We start from the raw sequence: 21907 nt of genomic DNA, 5'->3' as shown, positions 1-21907 counted from the left end.
GTGAAACTTTGACCCGCCCTTTTGCTTACTTCCTTTTTCTTTTGCTTTCTTTAAGGACACGCTGCTGCAGTCACTTGTGAAACTCCAGCTTCTAAAGAACCACAAAAACCATCAAATTTAACGTCTCAACTTAACTTTGATTGAAGCAAACGCAGCATTTAGAGTTTGGAAGGGCTTCTTTCGAGACAGCAAAGAGGGTCTGCAGGACTTGGAACAGATTGTCGTCAACGTGGACCCAAGTCCTGCATCTTCAAGGGGGAAGGAGAACTTCTGCAGACACCACGGAAGAATCCTCCTTCACAACTCAAACAACCTAGAAAACTTCAAAAGTCAAATTAATCTCCACACTTTCATTTCATATCAATGATTTCAAGGGGGGGAGTGGGGGGGAGGGGTTATTAATGACCGTACATTCCGGACTATGAGCCCCTACTTTTTCCTACACTTTGAACCCTGCGGCTTATAAAAGAGTGCGGCTAATTTACAGATTTCTCTTCACTGACGGCCATAATAAAACAAAAATAGTTTTAAAAAAACAAACAAGTAAATACACTGAAAAAGTGTTTAACTGTTTGTGCAATTGCGCCATCTTTTGGTGGTGCAGTGTCCTTCCATTTAGTGCTTTCAACCGGAAGTAGAAGTGCCGTTCAGTCTTATAGCCGTCCGTAGCGTTTCTACTCGTATGGATTCTTCATTCGTCACTCCAAGCAACGTTTGTAAGTTTTACAATATAACTAAAACGGTTTCTACTTACTAAACCGTTCCATACGTGAAGTCTTTGTACTAGCGTCGTTAGCATGAGCTAATATGCTAATGCATCTACGAGTGTCTGTGTTAGTATTATTAACTTACAATGGCATTCTTTTTGGATTGTTTCAGTTCCACAAATTCCTCAGTAAATTCCCTAAAACGTCACCGTGGAGTTACTGAGTCTGTTTGGCTGATTGGAGAGCTTCTGTTTTGTTTAATCAGCCGTTTTACTGCCGTGTTACAGACGCCGTTTGGAAACAATTAAGGCAGTGGTTCTTAACCTGGGTTCGATTGAACCCTAGGGGTTCGGTGAGTCGGGCTCAGGGGTTCGGCGGAGGTCAAGACACACCCGACTCATCGTGTAAATAAAAACTTCTCCCTATCAGCGTATTACGGATACGGCAAAAGCAGAAGTCACACTGATTTGCAGGTGTGTAATTTGTTGTGAGTTTATGCACTGTGTTGGTTTTGTTCTTTGAACAAGGTGATGTTCATGCACGGTTCATTTTGTGCACCAGTAAAAAAACATGGTAACACTTTAGTATGGGGAACATATTCACCATTAATTAGTTGCTTATTAACGTGGAAATTAGTAACATATTGGCTCTTAACTAGTCATTATTAAGTACTTATTAATGCCTTATTTGGCATGGCCTTATTATAACCCTAACCCTCTAACCCTGGCCCTAACCAAATAACTCTAAATTAAGTCTTGGTTACTTAGAATATGTTCCCCATACTAAAGTGTTACCAAAAACATATAAATTTGTCTTGAATTTGAAAAAAAAAAAAAAAAATATTTTTCACTATAGAAGAGTTAGGTGAATGCGCATATGAAACTGGTGGGGTTCGGTACCTCCAACAAGGTTAAGAACCACTGAATTAAGGCTATGTAAATAACTCATTTCACGACGTATGTATCTGTGGAAACATATTTTTTTCTTCTAAAATTGAGTGGCTTACATCTCAATGCGCTCTATAGTCCGGAAAATACGGTAACAGGAGGTGGACCAGCGTCCTGAAACAGATGCTAAGTTCCACCTCAGCTAATAATAATAATCACTCAGATTGATTGTTTCGGAGTATTGGGTGGAATTGATCGTCTGAACAATTGAGGCAAAATGGAGTGTGTGTGTGTGTGTGTGTGTGTGTGCACAATATGAATGCATTGCAGCATGAACACTGGCGTAACTCCTCCCCCTAGCTAACAACCTTTTAAGACATTTTTCTTTCCAACACGTGTGTGACAGAAGAAAAGCTCCGACTGGCTTGGTGGTGAAGAAGGAAGTAGCAGGCGCCACCTGCTGGCCTGCGTGGATACATCTTCCACATGCGAGCCCAGGCGGTCGTTTTTTTTGGAAAACTCCCTCTGAATGTTCTAAACTCCGCCGCGTTTGGACAGACTCCATTTTGTGCCAATTGCCCTGCGGACACGATGCAGGGAGTGGAACTATTTGGTGGGAAATGAATCCGATCCAATTGGGAAAGAGAAAGATCACGTGATTGGCTTTGATGGACATATTTAAAAACCCTGTTTGGCCACACGGGGGCGTCACTCTCTCCTGCAGCGCGGTCACATGACTCACAGAATAAAAAGAGGAAGAAGAAGAAGCGATATGGAGAGCGTGAAAGCGAAGCTGCAAAGAGCGTGGGGGTGGTGGCGAGGGAGCGTGATAGGGCGGGGGGGGGGGGGGGGGGGTCTTTTTTCTCTTTTTTTTGAAGGGGGCTGCTTTAAGGACGAGGATGAGGATGATGAGGCTGGTTTAGGTGTGGTCCTCATGATTGTGTCCCACCACACTTGATTGTCTCACAGTTCTGCTGCTGGAAAAGTCACGGCCTCACCTCACGTAATGTCCGCCCACGCCCCACCTTTGAGGCAGGGGGGCATCTTCATCCTCATCCTCCTTCCCCTCCCGCAGCCTCTACAGCCTGGGGCTTCCTCCTCCTCTGGCTCCTCCCCTCCACGTGAGTGCCGGCAAAAAAAGAGGCTAAACAATGGAGTCCCAGTCAAAATCATCCTGGATGTCGTCAGCGGGCATGCGATGCATCTGGAAGTTCCTGCTGGGCATCATGTGCTGCTGGTTCATCTGAGGGTGGTGGCCTGCAGGAACATGTCACACATCATATGAACATTTCACACATCATTTGAACATTTCACGCATTATATGAACATTTCACACATCATATGAACATTTCACGCATCATATGAACATTTCACACATCATATGAACATTTCACGCATTATATGAACATTTCACACATCATATGAACATTTCACACATCACATGAACATTTCACGCATTATATGAACATTTCACACATCATATGAACATTCCACACATCATATGAACATTTCACACATCATATGAACATTTCACACATCATATGAACATTTCACACATCATATGAACATTTCACACATCATATGAACATTTCACACATCATATGAACATTTCACACATCATATGAACATTTCACGCATTATATGAACATTTCACACATCATATGAACATTTCACACATCACATGAACATTTCACGCATTATATGAACATTTCACACATCATATGAACATTTCACGCATTATATGAACATTTCACACATCATATGAACATTTCACGCATTATATGAACATTTCACACATCATATGAACATTTCACACATCACATGAACATTTCACACATCACATGAACATTTCACGCATCATATGAACATTTCACGCATTATATGAACATTTCACACATCATATGAATATTTCACACATCACATTAACATTTCACACATTATATGAACATTTCACACATCACATGAACATTTCACACATCATATGAACATTTCACACATCATATGAACATTTCACACATCATATGAACATTTCACACATCACATTAACATTTCACACATCATATGAACATTTCACACATCATATGAACATTTCACGCATCATATGAACATTTCACGCATCATATGAACATTTCACACATCATATGAACATTTCACACATCACATGAACATTTCACACATCATATGAACATTTCACACATCATATGAACATGTCACACATCATATGAACATTTCACACATCACATGAACATTTCACACATCACATGAACATTTCACACATCACATGAACATTTCACACATCATATGAACATTTCACGCATCATATGAACATTTCACGCATCATATGAACATTTCACGCATCATATGAACATTTCACACATCATATGAACATTTCACACATCACATTAACATTTTACACATCATATGAACATTTCACACATCATTTGAACATTTCACGCATTATATGAACATTTCACACATCATATGAACATTTCACGCATCATATGAACATTTCACACATCATATGAACATTCCACACATCATATGAACATTTCACACATCATATGAACATTTCACACATCATATGAACATTTCACACATCATATGAACATTTCACACATCATATGAACATTTCACACATCATATGAACATTTCACACATCATATGAACATTTCACGCATTATATGAACATTTCACACATCATATGAACATTTCACACATCACATGAACATTTCACGCATTATATGAACATTTCACACATCATATGAACATTTCACGCATTATATGAACATTTCACACATCATATGAACATTTCACACATCACATGAACATTTCACACATCATATGAACATTTCACACATCACATGAACATTTCACACATCACAGGAACATTTCACGCATCATATGAACATTTCACGCATTATATGAACATTTCACACATCATATGAATATTTCACACATCACATTAACATTTCACACATTATATGAACATTTCACACATCACATGAACATTTCACACATCATATGAACATTTCACACATCATATGAACATTTCACACATCATATGAACATTTCACACATCACATTAACATTTCACACATCATATGAACATTTCACACATCATATGAACATTTCACGCATCATATGAACATTTCACGCATCATATGAACATTTCACACATCATATGAACATTTCACACATCACATGAACATTTCACACATCATATGAACATTTCACACATCATATGAACATGTCACACATCATATGAACATTTCACACATCACATGAACATTTCACACATCACATGAACATTTCACACATCATATGAACATTTCACACATCATATGAACATTTCACGCATCATATGAACATTTCACGCATCATATGAACATTTCACACATCATATGAACATTTCACACATCACATTAACATTTCACACATCATATGAACATTTCACACATCATTTGAACATTTCACGCATTATATGAACATTTCACACATCATATGAACATTTCACGCATCATATGAACATTTCACACATCATATGAACATTCCACACATCATATGAACATTTCACACATCATATGAACATTTCACACATCATATGAACATTTCACACATCATATGAACATTTCACACATCATATGAACATTTCACACATCATATGAACATTTCACACATCATATGAACATTTCACGCATTATATGAACATTTCACACATCATATGAACATTTCACACATCACATGAACATTTCACGCATTATATGAACATTTCACACATCATATGAACATTTCACGCATTATATGAACATTTCACACATCATATGAACATTTCACACATCACATGAACATTTCACACATCATATGAACATTTCACACATCACATGAACATTTCACACATCACAGGAACATTTCACGCATCATATGAACATTTCACGCATTATATGAACATTTCACACATCATATGAATATTTCACACATCACATTAACATTTCACACATTATATGAACATTTCACACATCACATGAACATTTCACACATCATATGAACATTTCACACATCATATGAACATTTCACACATCATATGAACATTTCACACATCACATTAACATTTCACACATCATATGAACATTTCACACATCATATGAACATTTCACGCATCATATGAACATTTCACGCATCATATGAACATTTCACACATCATATGAACATTTCACACATCACATGAACATTTCACACATCATATGAACATTTCACACATCATATGAACATGTCACACATCATATGAACATTTCACACATCACATGAACATTTCACACATCACATGAACATTTCACACATCATATGAACATTTCACACATCATATGAACATTTCACGCATCATATGAACATTTCACGCATCATATGAACATTTCACACATCATATGAACATTTCACACATCACATTAACATTTCACACATCATATGAACATTTCACACATCATATGAACATTTCACACATCATATGAACATTTCACGCATCATATGAACATTTCACGCATCATATGAACATTTCACACATATGAACATTTCACACATCATATGAACATTTCACACATCATATGAACATTTCACACATATGAACATTTCACACATCATATGAACATTTCACGCATCACATGTACATTTCACGCATCAAATGAACATTTCACACATCATATGAACATTTCACGCATCATATGAACATTTCACGCATCATATGAACATTTCACACATCATATGAACATTTCACACATCACATTAACATTTCACACATTATATGAACATTTCACACATCACATGAACATTTCACACATCATATGAACATTTCACACATCATATGAACATTTCACACATCATATGAACATTTCACACATCACATTAACATTTCACACATTATATGAACATTTCACACATCACATGAACATTTCACACATCATATGAACATTTCACACATCATATGAACATTTCACACGTCATATGAACATTTTATGCATCATATGAACATTTCACACATCATATGAACATTTCACACATCACATTAACATTTCACACATCATATGAACATTTCACACATCATATGAACATTTCACACATCATATGAACATTTCACGCATCATATGAACATTTCACACATCATATGAACATTTCACACATCATATGAACATTTCACACATCACATGAACATTTCACACATCATATGAACATTTCACACATCATATGAACATTTCACACATCATATGAACATTTCACGCATCACATGTACATTTCACACATCACATGAACATTTCACACATCATATGAACATTTCACACATCATATGAACATTTCACGCATCATATGAACATTTCACGCATCATATGAACATTTCACGCATCATATGAACATTTCACACATCACATTAACATTTCACACATCATATGAACATTTCACACATCATATGAACATTTCACACATAATATGAACATTTCACACATATGAACATTTCACACATCATATGAACATTTCACACATCATATGAACATTTCACACATCATATGAACATTTCACACATATGAACATTTCACACATCATATGAACATTTCACGCATCACATGTACATTTCACGCATCACATGAACATTTCACACATCATATGAACATTTCACGCATCATATGAACATTTCACACATCATATGAACATTTCACACATCATATGAACATTTCACACATAATATGAACATTTCACACATATGAACATTTCACACATCATATGAACATTTCACACATCATATGAACATTTCACACATCATATGAACATTTCACACATATGAACATTTCACACATCATATGAACATTTCACGCATCACATGTACATTTCACGCATCACATGAACATTTCACACATCATATGAACATTTCACGCATCATATGAACATTTCACACATCATATGAACATTTCACACATCATATGAACATTTCACACATCATATGAACATTTCACACATCATATGAACATTTCACACATATGAACATTTCACATATATCAACATTTCATACAGTGTCATATCTACAGTAATGTACTTTTATTGTACTACATACGTACTGTACATATACAACCATATTCACCATGGAAAATTATTATTATTATAACATTTTTATCTTTTTTCTAATAGTAAATCTATCTATCTATCTATCTATCTATCTATCTATCTATCTATCTATCTATCTATCTATCTATCTATCTATCTATCTATCTATCTATCTATCTATCTATCTATCTATCTATCTAGCTATCTATTTATCTATCTATCTATCTATCTATCTATCTATCTATCTATCTATCTATCTGTCGGTTTAATTTATTATTACTTTTTTCCCCCCCCATTCATGCTTCCTAATTTTCTTTTTCTTATATTATTTATTTTATTTACTACTATTCCAGCACAAAGCTACAACTGTATGTACACTTCAATATAATATGCACAATTATTACTAGTAATACAACTATTTACACATAATACATGTAGTATTTCAGTATATTTTATTCAAAAATGTTTTTATTTTTAGGATAATTGAATATTCAGTTATAAATATATATCAAACAATTAAAATATTTATTGTGATTAATTGCATTTGTTTATATTTAATTCCAAATTAATCGCGATTAATCACATAAATATATACTTTTTCATCATTAATAAGTGTACCCCGGAAAAATCATTTTTGAGTTTTTAATACCATGACTGGACAATTAATTAGCTTCAATGAAATGCTATAATGGATTTAAACACGTTTTTTTTAAAGAGAATTTTAAAAAATGGTGTCTTGCCAGATATTCTATTTTCTAGGAATACAGAATTTGAAGTCCTGCTTTAAGAGCACTTGCATTAAGAGGAGAGGAGCTACACTTCCATATTTATATAGCAGTGTCACGCATTAATAACACAAAATGTGGATTGCTACGCTCATGCATGTCATGATAGTCAAAGATGTTAGGTGATATTTTTTCTGCATGAATAAATGTTTCTGATATTCTGTACCTTACATGTTGTACAACTTCATAGAAGTAGTAGTTTATTTTGAACATGTTAAAAACAAAGCAAAAGCAAAAACAATGAAAAAAGGAAATAATCTTGATAATATTACAGTAAGGTACAGAAATAGAAACAAATATTTCAAATATTAAAATATTAAACAATAATATTTTTTTCATATCCAAAAAGGAATGGGAAGAAGTGAAACTTATTTACACCCACCCCTTATTTTATAAATCAAATAACAAGCTTTCTTATCATCATCATTATTATTATTATATACAATGACTGGTCTTATTACAATATATAATCAATAATATTTTACTCACTTTTCTGTGGCACAAAAAGACAGTACATACGTACAATATACACATTCTATACATAGTCTCATGAATACAAGTAGTAATTGATGGTAACACCAACCAATAACAAGTAAATAACTACCCAAGTAATTACAATAATAATAATGTTAACACTTCGTGATTGTTAGAAACCCCAATTCTTGTACATATTGAAAATCATGTCTTTGTATAATTAAAAAAACAACTAAATTAAGGTAAGACATTCTTTTAATTCGGCATTTAAACTGTTCCATAGTTTAACCCCCTATATTGAAACACAAAAGCTTATTCGTGTTGTGCGTACATTCTGAATTTTAAGATTGAAATCACCCCTTAAATTACAACCCCCTTCCCTTTCAGTGAAAAACTTTTGCACATTCGCAGGCAGTGAATTGTTTTTGCTTTATATGTCATTTGTACTGTTTGTAGTTCCACAAGATCTTTCAATTTAAATAGTTTTGAATGTAAGAAAAATGTATGTAGGTGATCCCTATATCCAGCCTTATGAATGACCCTATTTTGCTTTCTTCTGCAGGGTGATGAGTGCAAATAGTGTGCTTATGGAATTATTGCCCCAAACTTCTGCACAGTAGTGCAAGTTAATGGCCTTCATGTCTCTGCATGACAATGTTTTAACCTTCTCTACCTATTTATTAATAACATTTAATATTCAGCCTGTTAAACATTGTGCAATTGCAGACTATCAATCAGAACAGCTTATAAAATAATATACCATAGCAATGGTAATATTGTGTAGTGAACTGTAGTTACCCAATGTGGGCTGCAGAGGGCAGTGGCAGGCACGCCAGGAGTATTAAACCTAATCTCAGTGGTAGCAAATAAGGAGTTTGTTCAGAGTCTTCCTCCTTCAAATGGCCACTGCCATTACAATACACTTAACTTAAACCTGCCAGAAAACATTTATTTACGTAGAAATATCACAGAATAACACAGACTAACATCATTTTTTGTTGTTTTGTTTTTCAGGCTTGATGTGAAGCTTAGCGCTATTATTGTGAAACCGCCAACTGGACGTGTGTGATTGGTATGAGAAAAGACTTGACATGTTTCGACGGAAATCCCAGGTAAAAGTGATTTTTGACTTCCTCTCTACCGTCTTTGTTTCTGCTGAGCTTGTATTCCATCTTAGTGAAGCAGTGCGAGTAACAATCTACATTTTATGTTTTCAATGCACTTAAAGGCCTACTGAAAGCCACTACTACCGACCACGCAGTCTGATAGTTTATACATCAATGATGAAATCTTAACATTGCAACACATGCCAATACGGCCGGGTTAACTTATAAAGTGCAATTTTAAATTTCCCGCCACTCTTCCGGTTGAAAACGTCTATGTATGATGACGTATGCGCGTGACGTCAACGGTTGATACGGAAGTATTCGGACCCATTGAATCCAATACAAAAAAGCTCTGTTTTCATCCCAAAATTCCACAGTATTCTGGACATCTGTGTTGGTGAATCTTTTGCAATTTGTTTAATGAACAATGGAGACTGCAAAGAAGAAAGTTGTAGGTGCGATCGGTATATTAGCGGCGGACTACAGCAACACAACCAGGAGGACTTTGAGGATAGCAGACGCGCTAGCCGAACGACCTCACCTTGACTTCCTCCGTCTCCGGGCCGCCAACCGCATCGGTGATCGGGTGAAGTCCTTCGTCGTACCGTCGATCGCTGGAACGCAGGTGAGCACGGGTCGTGATGAGCAGATGAGAGCTGGCGTAGGTGCAGAGCTAATGTTTTTAGCATAGCTCTGTCGAGGTTCCGTAGCTAAGTTAGCTTCAATGGTGTCGTTAGCAACAGCATTGCTAAGCTTCGCCAAACTGGAAAGCATTAACCGTGTATTTACATGTCCAGAGTTTGGTAGTATTGTTGATCTTCTGTCTATCCTTCCAGTCAGGGGTTTATTTATTTTGTTTCTATATGCAGTTAAGCCCAATGCTATCACGTTAGCTCAGTAGCTAAAGAGCTTCACCGATGTATTGTCGTGGAGATAAAAGTCACTGTGAATGTCCATTTCGCGTTCTCGACTCTCATTTTCAAGAGGATATAGTATCCGAGGTGGTTTAAAATACAAATCCGTGATCCACAATAGAAAAAGGAGAGAGTGTGAAATCCAATGAACCCTTGTACCTAAGTTACGGTCAGAGCGAAAAAAGATACATTCTGCACTGCACGCTAGTCCTTCACTTTCACGTTCCTCATCCACAAATCTTTCATCCTCGCTCAAATTAATGGGGTAATTGTCGCTTTCTCGGTCCGAATCGCTCTCGCTGCTGGTGTAAACAATAGGAAAATGTGAGCAGTCCTTCCTCCGGTGTCGTCACGCTACTTCCGGTAGGGGCAAGGCTTTTTTTTTATCAGAGACCAAAAGTTGCGAACTTTATCGTCGTTGTTCTATACTAAATCCTTTCAGCAAAAATATGGCAATATCGCAAAATGATCAAGTATGACACATTGAATGGATCTGCTATCCCCGTTTAAATAAGAAAATGTCATTTCAGTAGGCCTTTAACTGTAATCCAAACACGGACGTGAAGCTTCTCCTCACTCCAAGCAGCAATGCCCGTTCAGCGTTCACTCGAAAGATGTCATCTCACACCGATTGAAGGTAAAATTGTCTTGTCTTGTACGGAGAAAGACTTGCCATGGCTTTGGATCGGAGATTTCCATAAGGTCCCCCTTTCTTTGTGCAGTTCTGCTAGCTATTTTTCGAGCTTGTGGCTCAACAGTAACTGGACGCCATTACACATTTCCCCAAACTATGAAACGGGCAAAGGGTCAAAAACGTTAATTGCGCCTAAATTGTTTGAGCTTTTTAGCCACAATACCTAGCATTATGTTTGGAGGAGAAAAGCTGAGGCCTTTAATCCAAGGAACACCACTCCTACTGTCAAGCATGGTGGTGGTAGTATTATGCTCTGGGCCTGTTTTGCTGCCAATGGAACTGGTGCTTTACAGAGAGTAAATGGGACAATGAAAAAGGAGGATTACCTCCAAATTCTTCAGGACAACCTAAAATCATCAGCCCGGAAGTTGGGTCTTGGGCACAGTTGGATGTTCCAACAGGACAATGACCCCATCCACACGTCAAAAGTGGTCAAGGAGTGGCAAAATCAGGCTAGAATTAAGGTTTTAGAATGGCCTTCCCAAAGTTCTAACTTATGCTGAAGAAACAAGTCCATGTCAGAAAACCAAAAAATTTAGCTGAACTGCACCAATTTTGTCAAGAGGAGTGGTCAAAAATTCAACCAGAAGCTTGTGGATGGCTACCAAAAGTGCCTTATTGCAGTGAAACTTGCCAAGGGACATGTAACCAAATATTAACATTGCTGTATGTATACTTTTGACCCAGCAGATTTGCTCACATTTTCAGTAGACTCATAATAAATTCATAAAAGAACCAAACTTCATGAATGTTTTTTTGTGACCAACAAGTATGTGCTCCAATCACTCTATAACAAAAAAATACGAGTTGTAGAAATTATTGGAAACTCAAGACAGCCATGACATTATGTTCTTTACAAGTGTATGTCAACTTTTGACCACGACTGGCGACTTGTCCAGGGTGTACTCCGCCTTCCGCCCGATTGTAGCTGAGATAGGCACCAGCACCCCCCGCAACCCCGAAGGGAATAAGCGGTAGAAAATGGATAGATGGATGTGTGTATATATATATATATATATATATATATATATATATATATATATATATATATATATATACACACACACACATATATATATATATACACTACCGTTCAAAAGTTTGGGGTCACCCAAACAATTTTGTGGAATAGCCTTCATTTCTAAGAACAAGAATAGACTGTCGAGTTTCAGATGAAAGTTCTCTTTTTCTGGCCATTTTGAGCGTTTAATTGACCCCACAAATGTGATGCTCCAGAAACTCAATCTGCTCAAAGGAAGGTCAGTTTTGTAGCTTCTGTAACGAGCTAAACTGTTTTCAGATGTGTGAACATGATTGCACAAGGGTTTTCTAATCATCAATTAGCCTTCTGAGCCAATGAGCAAACACATTGTACCATTAGAACACTGGAGTGATAGTTGCTGGAAATGGGCCTCTATACACCTATGTAGATATTGCACCAAAAACCAGACATTTGCAGCTAGAATAGTCATTTACCACATTAGCAATGTATAGAGTGTGTTTCTTTAAAGTTAAGACTAGTTTAAAATTATCTTCATTGAAAAGTACAGTGCTTTTCCTTCAAAAATAAGGTAATGTGACCCCAAACTTTTGAACGGTAGTGTATACATACTGTAATGAATGTATTTTTTCCTTAATTGAATTAAATCAAAAAATGTATATCATTATGAGTTGAGAGTGGTTGTAATTGTGCATCCTTACCGGTCATGGTGGGCCCTGCGCTGCTCATGGGGGGCATGTGAGGGTACCCTGGAGGGCCCATCATGGACATGCTCTGTCTGGAGTCCATGTAGAGATTTCCTGACAAAACAATCGCAAACACAAACAAGACGTGAAACAAAAGCAGACACAGTCAAGCGATATCATAAAACTTTCAGTGTTGAAAAAAAATAAAGGGTTCCACACCTGTCCCGAGGTGCTGGCTGGGTTTGTTTGGGTGCATGGGGCCGTGGCAGACGGCGGGCGGCACCGCCCCCTGTGGCTGGATGACGCCGGTGCGGGCAAAGAACTGGTTGATGGACGAGCAGAGGTCTGCGATCTGGGTGGGCTCCAAGGACCAGTTGTTCAACTCCGCCTGCCTCATGCTTTCCCTCAGTCCTGGGCAAGGTGGACAAGAAAGAAGACAATAAAAACACATTCCCACCAACAAACAGTTAAGGAGTACTTCCGTACACACCTTGGAAAGGTGAAAGGTCGACGTCAGCCCAGTTGTAGCTGCTTGCAATGCGACAGCTTTCTTTCAGTGCATCCAGGTTGGGGTACCAGTCAGAAAGTAAACCTTTCAAAATAACATATTTACAGATATATTGTTTTAGTTACCGTATTTGCCGGACTATAAGGCGCACTTAAAATCCTTTATTTTCCACAAAACTCGACGGTGCGCCTTATAACTCGGTGCATCTAATGTAAGGAATAAGTTTGGTTGAGCTTACCCACCTCAAAGCTATTTTATTTGGTGCATGGTGAAATGATAAGTGTGACCAGTAGATGGCAGTCAAACATAAGAGATACATTTAGGCTGCACTATGATGGCAATATGTCTCAAGTAAACAACACCAACGATTTAAATGTTCCATTGAAAATATAGAACATTACACACGGCGCTCAAAAATCTATCAAAATGTTTTAGTGCGACTTTGGTAAGCTATGAAGCCGCACTGCTTGAAGGACTGTCGGCGTATTAAACATAAAAGTATTATTAGGGTGTGTATAAGGTAAAACATATTATCTGGTGCTTTGTTTCGCAATATTATGCAAAATAAACTTTTGTTACCTTCTGCTACCTGCTGATCTGTATTTGGGATCTGTATAAGTCCTGAAAAATTGCGCGCGTCCGCGCCGACGTCGTAGTCTTCTTCTTTTTCTCTATCTTCTTGTTATGTGACATTTATCCTCCGCTGTTGCCTTTTGTAATATAAAGTAGTGTAAAGTTCTTACTTATATCTGTCAGTAAACTCGCCATGAAAGCGCTAAAACATACCGGTGTAGTGAGTTTACATTATTCACCCAAGGAACTTTAGTTATTAGAGAGTTCCGGTCGGACGTTTTTTCACGAGACACATTTCCTGTGTTGTTGTGTCCGGATGAAGAGATGCTGCTCCGTTATTAATTTAAGTAAAGTGTGAATGTCATTAAAACAGTTAGCTCCATCTTTTGACACTTCTTCCACTCCCATCCTTGCACGCTACACCGCTACAACAACGATGACGGGGAGAAGACGCTGCCGAAGATGAGCCACGTGAATAAGACCGCACACAAAATGGCGCATCCGGAAGCGACTGTCAGAAAGCAGTTTGAAGATGATCTGTAAAACATCATCTATGCAACATTTTGGCCAAAGAACCACCGTTACATGTTATGTAGACCACAAGGAAGTGTTTTACATTTAGAAAAAAATAATAATAATATGACTCCTTTAATGCTCCCTATAATCCGGTGTGCTTTATATATGAAAAAAGATCAAAAATAGACCATTCATCGGCAGTGCGCCTTATAATCCGGTGCACCCTATGGTCCGTAAAAAATAACGGTATTTGTGTAAAACCTACATTGTAAAATAAACCAGTGAATAGCAATAGAGTAGGATTCTAATATCTAATTGAAAGTTCATTCTGATAAGAACTTATTTTTTATCCTATATTACATCAAAACTAGTAGGGGTGTGAATCTTTGGGCACTTAACGATTCGATCCGGTTCCGATTCCTGGGGTGGACGATTAAATTCAGAACCAAGTCTCGATTCTCGCAATGTATTATTTGTAGAGGTGGGGGAAATAATCGAATTTTAGATGCATCGCAATTTGGAAACGGACAATTATAAAATCGATTAATAAACGTCAATAATCGACAATCGATTTATATATTGTAAATAAAGTCATGCAGACAGTTCTTAAATTTGGCTGGAAGCCACCTCGACAAGAAATCCGACCAGATCCTTAATTAGGGGACTCATGTTCCAGTTTTGCACACATTTCCATGAATTTAATACATGTAATGAGGATTTCTTATTACAAATGCACTGTTTTTAAAAGTTGCAAGTGATAAACGCTTATTTAGTGAAATGAAAATACATTTAAAACGGCATCAATATACATAAATTAGAGATGCATCAATAATACATTTTTAATCGAATCGGAGCTCCTGAATCGTAATTGGGAGGTGGCAAAAGATTCCCACCTCTAATTGTTTGGTATACCGTATTTTTCGGACTATAAGTCGCAGTTTTTTTCATAGTTTGGCTGGGGGTGCGACTTATACTGAGGAGCGACTTATGTGTGAAATTATTAACACATTACCGTAAAATATCAAATAATATTATTTAGCTCATTCACGTAAGAGACTAGACGTATAAGATTTCATGGGATTTAGCGATTAGGAGTGACAGATTGTTTGGTAAACGTATAGCATGTTCTATATGTTATAGTTATTTGAATGACTCTTACCATAATATGTTACGTTAACATACCAGGCACGTTCTCAGTTGGTTATTTATGCGTCATATAACGTACACTTATTCAGCCTGTTGTTCACTATTCTTTATTTATTTTAAATTGCCTTTCAAATGTCTATTCTTGGTGTTGGCTTTTATCAAATAAATTTCCCCAAAAAATGCAGCTTAAACTCCAGTGCGACTTATATATATTTTTTTCCTTCTTTATTATGCATTTTCGGCATGTGCGACTTATACTCCGGAGCGACTTATACTCCGAAAAATACGGTAATTATAATTAATCTTTTTCCAAACAGGTTACTTGTTAGAAAAGCTTCTACTAGTGGCATGGAGATGTCTTTCTAAAAATTGGTTCTCTAAATTTTTTAAATTTTTTTAATCGATTTTTGAAAATTATGAATTGATTTAGAATCGGGATGATTAAGGATAGCGTTTCGGATGTGAATCGGTTTATTTGTGCACCCCTAAAAACTAGTCTGATGCTTTGTTTTACTATAACATAAATATGTGTGTCTTCAACTGTACATTTATTTTGGGGAAACACTTCTCACTTTCTTACTAAATATATTTGTTCTTTTCATTTTGACATAAAAACTGCATACATTTGCACGTCTTTTCAACTTCAATATTTCCTGATCATGCAAAAAATATTTACATTAACATATATTCCAAAAGTTTTTTTTTGTTAAAATAAAATAATAATACTTAAATATCTGCTTTGTCACCCTGACTTGTGCTTATAAAGCAAGTTGTCAATCAATTTGTAATGTGTATGTTTTAAAAAAGTCATAATTAAATGCATAGGCAATGGTGTAATAATATCAAGATTTGATATTTGATATTATTGATATTCAAAATTCAAATATATTCACTGTTGGCCTTCTGAGGGCAGCCATTACTGCGATTCTGCCTTCAATGAAAATGAGTTTGACACCCCTGGTACAGTATACTGTATGTAGCACACTCATTCACTATGAAATGAATACAGAAAACTATGAAAAAAAACAACAGAATAATGTAATAATATTTTCTTTTCCAAAGGGAAAATAATGTTTTTTTATATTACAATTTTATTCTGTAATACATTTGTTGATCCCGACCAAAACCTCTCAAATTACATTGTTTTTAATAATACCTACTGGGGTTGTACGGTATACCGGTATTAGTATAGTACCGCGATACTAATGAATCATATTCGGTACGATACCGCCTCTGATATTTTTTGGCATAACATCTTCTTTCGTTTAAAAAAAAATATTATATTATGTTTATAAAGTCAGGAAATATGTCCCTGGACCCTTGAGGACTTTGAATATGACCAATGTATGATCCTGTAACGACTTGGTATCGGATTGATACCCAAATTTGGGGTATCATCCAAAACTAGGGATGTCCGATAATGGCTTTATGCCGATATCCGATATTCCGATATTGTCCAACTCTTTAATTACAGATACCGATATCAACAGATACCGATATATACAGTCGTGGAATTAACACATTATTATGCCTAATTTGGACAACCAGGTATGGTGAAGATAAGGTCCTTTTTTAAAAAATTAATAAAATAAAATAAGATAAATAAATTAAAAAAAAATTATTTAATAAAAAAGAAAGTAAAACAATATAAAAACAGTTACATAGAAACTAGTAATGAATGAAAATGAGTAAAATTAACTGTTAAAGGTTAGTACTATTAGTGGACCAGCAGCACGCACAATCATGTGTGCTTACGGACTGTATCCCTTGCAGACTGTATTGATATATATTGATATATAATGTAGGAACCAGAATATTAATAACAGAAAGAAACAACCCTTTTGTGTGAATGAGTGTAAATGGGGGAGGGAGTTTTTTTGGGTTGGTGCACTAATTGTAAGTGTATCTTATGTTTTTTATGTTGATTTAATTAAAAAAAACAAACAAAAAAAAAATGATACCGATATTAAAAAAACGATACCGATAAGTTCCGATATTACATTTTAAAGCATTTATCGGCCGATATTATCGGACATCTCTACCCAAAACTAATGCAAAGTATCAAACAACAGAAGAATAAGTAAATATTACATTTTAACAGAAGTGTAGCTAGAACATGTTGAAAGAGAAAGTAAGCAGATATTAACAGTAAATGAACAAGTAGATAAATAATTAATTTTCTACTACTTGTCCTTAATAATTTTGATAAAATAATAGAATGATAAATGACACAATATGTTACTGCATATGTCAGCAGCTAAATTAGGAGCCTTTGTTTGCTTACTTACTAATAAAAGACAAGTTGTCTTGTATGTTCACTATTTTATTTAAGGACAAACTTGCAATAAGAAACTTATGTTTAATGTACCCTAAGATTTTTTGTTAAACTGAAGCCAATAATGCAATTTTTTGTGCTCATATTTTGGTACCGGTACCAAAATATTGGTATTGGGACAACACTAATACCTACCTAATGCATTTATTAAAAAAATGTGTACTATATAAAAACACATTTGTGCTAATAATATAATGTGTTTGGCAGTGAAGACATTACTGTACAATGGCCAGTAGGGGGCGCCAATTGACTGCATTGAGGCTGCTGTGTTGGTCCCTCATCAGATAATAAATCATGAGATTTATAGTTCAGCACCTAGAAGACTTTCTTTGGATGCCTTGTGACTAGAAACGATTGAGGATTCAAGACAGTACATTTAGGGAGTAAAGATTCAGGTTCTTACCCGGATTGCAGGCCATCTGCTGCTGGGTGGGATGTGGCTGGTGGGAGAGGCTCTGATGCTGAGGAGGGTGCTGGCCGTGCTGAGCGTGCTGAGAGGGGTGCGGCGTGTGCTGCTGTGGGTGCTGGCCGTGGGACGGGTGTTGCGGCGGGTGCTGGCCGTGCTGAGGGTGCTGCGCCGCGTGCTGCTGGTGCTGCGGATGCTGGTTGTGCTGCGGGTGCTGGTTGTGCGGGAGGTGCTGCGCGTGCGGGGAGCCGTGTCCGGGGTGGGCTTGGGCCGGGTGGGACAGGGGCACCTGGCCGCTGTTGTTGGAGTGGTTGTTGGACTGGTGGTTGGACAGGTTGTTCTGGGTGCTGATGGCGCCGCTCGGGGAGTGCTGATAGGAGCAGGACGTGTGGGTCTGCTGCTGCTGCTGCTGCGAGGAATCTGACGGGATTCCCATCAGACCTGGAAAAACAAGGCGCACACATGCAGTCATTAGGAATGAAAGTGAGGAACCATGGACATATTATTAGGTACACCTGCACCATCACTGACTTCCAATCTAAGAGATGCATCCATTCTGAATACATGATAGTAGATTAGTTATTACATAAACCAGTGGTTCTCAAATGGGGGAACGCGTACCCCTGGGGGTACTTGAAGGTATGCCAAGGGGTACGTGAGATTAATTTAAAATGTCTGTCAAAAGGAACTGTGAAAAGAAATGCAACAATGCAATATTCAGTGTTGACAGCTAGATTTTTTTGTGGACATGTTCCATAAATATTGATGTTAAAGATTTCTTTTTTTTGTGAAGAAATGTTTCAAATTAAGTTCATGAATCCAAATGGATCTCTATTACAATCCCCAAAGAGGGCACTTTAAGTTGATGATTACTTCTATGTGTAGAAATCTTTATTTATAATTGAATCACTTGTTTATTTTTTAACAAGTTTTTAGTTATTTTTATATCTTTTTTTTCAAATAGTTCAAGAAAGACCACAACAAATGAGCAATATTTTGCACTGTTATACAATTTAATACATCAGAAACTGATGACATAGTGCTGTATTTCACTTCTTTATCTCTTTTTTTCAACCAAAAATGCTTTGCTCTGATTAGGGGGTACTTGAATTAAAAAAATGTTCACAGGGGTACATCACTGAAAAAAGGTTGAGAACCACTGACATAAACAACATTCTGCTGTTTCTAATATTTAGGTCGGGGGGTCAGCAACCCGCGGCTCTTTAGTGCCGCCCTAGTGGCTCCCTGGAGCATTTTTTTTAAAAAAGGATTGAAAATGGAAAAAAATACTTTTTTTTTGTTTTAGTATGTTTTTTGTTTGAGGACAAACATGACACAAACCTTCCCAATTGTTAGAAAGCCCACTGTTTAATATGTTTCTGTGTATGCTTCACTGATGAGAACATTTGGTGAACATCGTTTTGTCCTACTAATTTCGGTGGTTCTTGAACTCACCAAAGTGTGGACTGTGACGCAACAGTTTGTTTACATGTAAAATCTTCCACTCCTTCTTTGTCTCATTTTGTCCACCAAATGTTTTACACTGTGCGTGAATGCACAAAGGTGCGCTTTGTTGATGTTATTGACTTGTTGGAGTGCTAATCAGGCCTATTTGGTCAGTGCATGACTGCAAGCTAATCAATGCTAAAATGCTATTTAGGCTAGCTGTATGTACATTTTGCATCATTATGCCTCATTTGTAGGTATATTTGAGCTCATTTAATATCCTGTACTTTTATCCTCTTTGTATATAAGTTAGTTTTGCATGTAATACTGGCTGCATTTCAGATAGTTGTTCATGTGCCATGTTGTTCCAGACCACAGCAAACATTACCTAGCTTGCCAAAGATTGTAATAAATCCATTAGAAGAAGACACCCTGCCGTTTCCTTTAACTTGGACACGCACATCTATATCTTTGGCCATCAAAAGCCAGTCATTTCCAGGAGTTATCTCACCTTCTGAGTAGCCTCTGATTTAATAATGCTTTCTAATGTTGTAAAAATGTGTAGAATAAATATTACATTTCAACATTTCTGTCAACGAAGATTTGCTTCAGCCTGCGACACAAAGTCATTGTGATAGTAGGCTAATATAGACACTTAAATCATGTGTTGTCTAAATTAGAATTTTTTTGAATCTCCTTTGTGTTTGTTCTTTTTTTTATCGTGTTGTGTTTGCTAGTTATTCTTGTGTTATATTTTAACCTGCCTATTGTACAGCACTTTGGCTACCCCTGTGGTAAATTTTAAATGTGCTTTATAAATAAAGTTGATTTGATTGTAACACTTAAATACGACTTTTAAAGTCGTTTTGATAGTAGGCTATTAAAGTTAATATAGACACTTGCGTCATGTGTTTCCTTCATTATGAGACTTATATAAGGCTTTTCATTTTTTGCAGCTCCAGACAGACTACTTTTTTGTATTTGTGGTCTTTCCACGTTTTGGGTTGGCGACCCCTGATTTAGGTGAATGTGCACGAGGGTCAAAAATATCAGAAACAGCTGCTGAAGTGCAGTTATACACTATTACAAACTGCAGCGATAAACAACATTATAGAGGAAAGGAGAAAAAATATGGTTGTAGATGACCACAATGTAACCCACCAGAATGAAAGGAATGTGTAAGTGGGAATTTTTTTTGTGAAATTACATAAATCGGCTGACAGAATAGAAAAACATCAAACAGGACATTTATGTTGTAAATAGTAAAATTTCCGATTCAAAACACAGCAAATACCTTCCAAATAAAAAGGACAAAAGATAAAATAAAGTATTAATTTTTTTATAAAACTGGTATTTCTGCTCGACAAAATGTGATTACAAATGTTTCATTTTCATTTCATTTATCTCCTTCATTGATGTGCATCTTTGATCAATAGACAATTAAACCTCAGAAACTAAACACACATTTACACACCGATGCCTGAGAAGGAGCAGCATGAAGAAAAATCTTATATTTTCCTGCCCCCTTCAACATAATACATCGTCTTATTTAATGGATATCATACAAACCAAACAAATATATCCAAATATAATGAAAACAAACAAAAAAAACACACACAAAAACACAACAAGTGCAAAAC

General features: G+C 36.4%; 1 protein-coding gene across 1 annotated transcript in view; it reads right to left on the bottom strand.

The window, feature by feature from the left end:
* Positions 1-2453: 2453 nt before the first annotated feature.
* Positions 2454-21907, bottom strand: part of foxj3 (forkhead box J3) — a 319265-nt gene continuing 299811 nt past the window's right edge. The window contains exons 8-12 of the mRNA XM_062037777.1: positions 18819-19262; positions 13828-13929; positions 13557-13748; positions 13353-13451; positions 2454-2851 (exon numbers count right to left, since the gene is read on the bottom strand). Of these exons, the coding sequence (XP_061893761.1) occupies positions 2739-2851; positions 13353-13451; positions 13557-13748; positions 13828-13929; positions 18819-19262 (950 nt within the window). The 3' untranslated portion in view covers positions 2454-2738. The remainder of the gene's footprint in view (positions 2852-13352; positions 13452-13556; positions 13749-13827; positions 13930-18818; positions 19263-21907) is intronic.

Source organism: Entelurus aequoreus, linkage group LG26 (assembly GCF_033978785.1).
Source record: "Entelurus aequoreus isolate RoL-2023_Sb linkage group LG26, RoL_Eaeq_v1.1, whole genome shotgun sequence".
Classification (NCBI taxonomy): domain Eukaryota; kingdom Metazoa; phylum Chordata; class Actinopteri; order Syngnathiformes; family Syngnathidae; genus Entelurus; species Entelurus aequoreus.
Note: the sequence above shows the minus strand (reverse complement) of the source record. Positions and strands in the feature narration are given on the sequence as shown.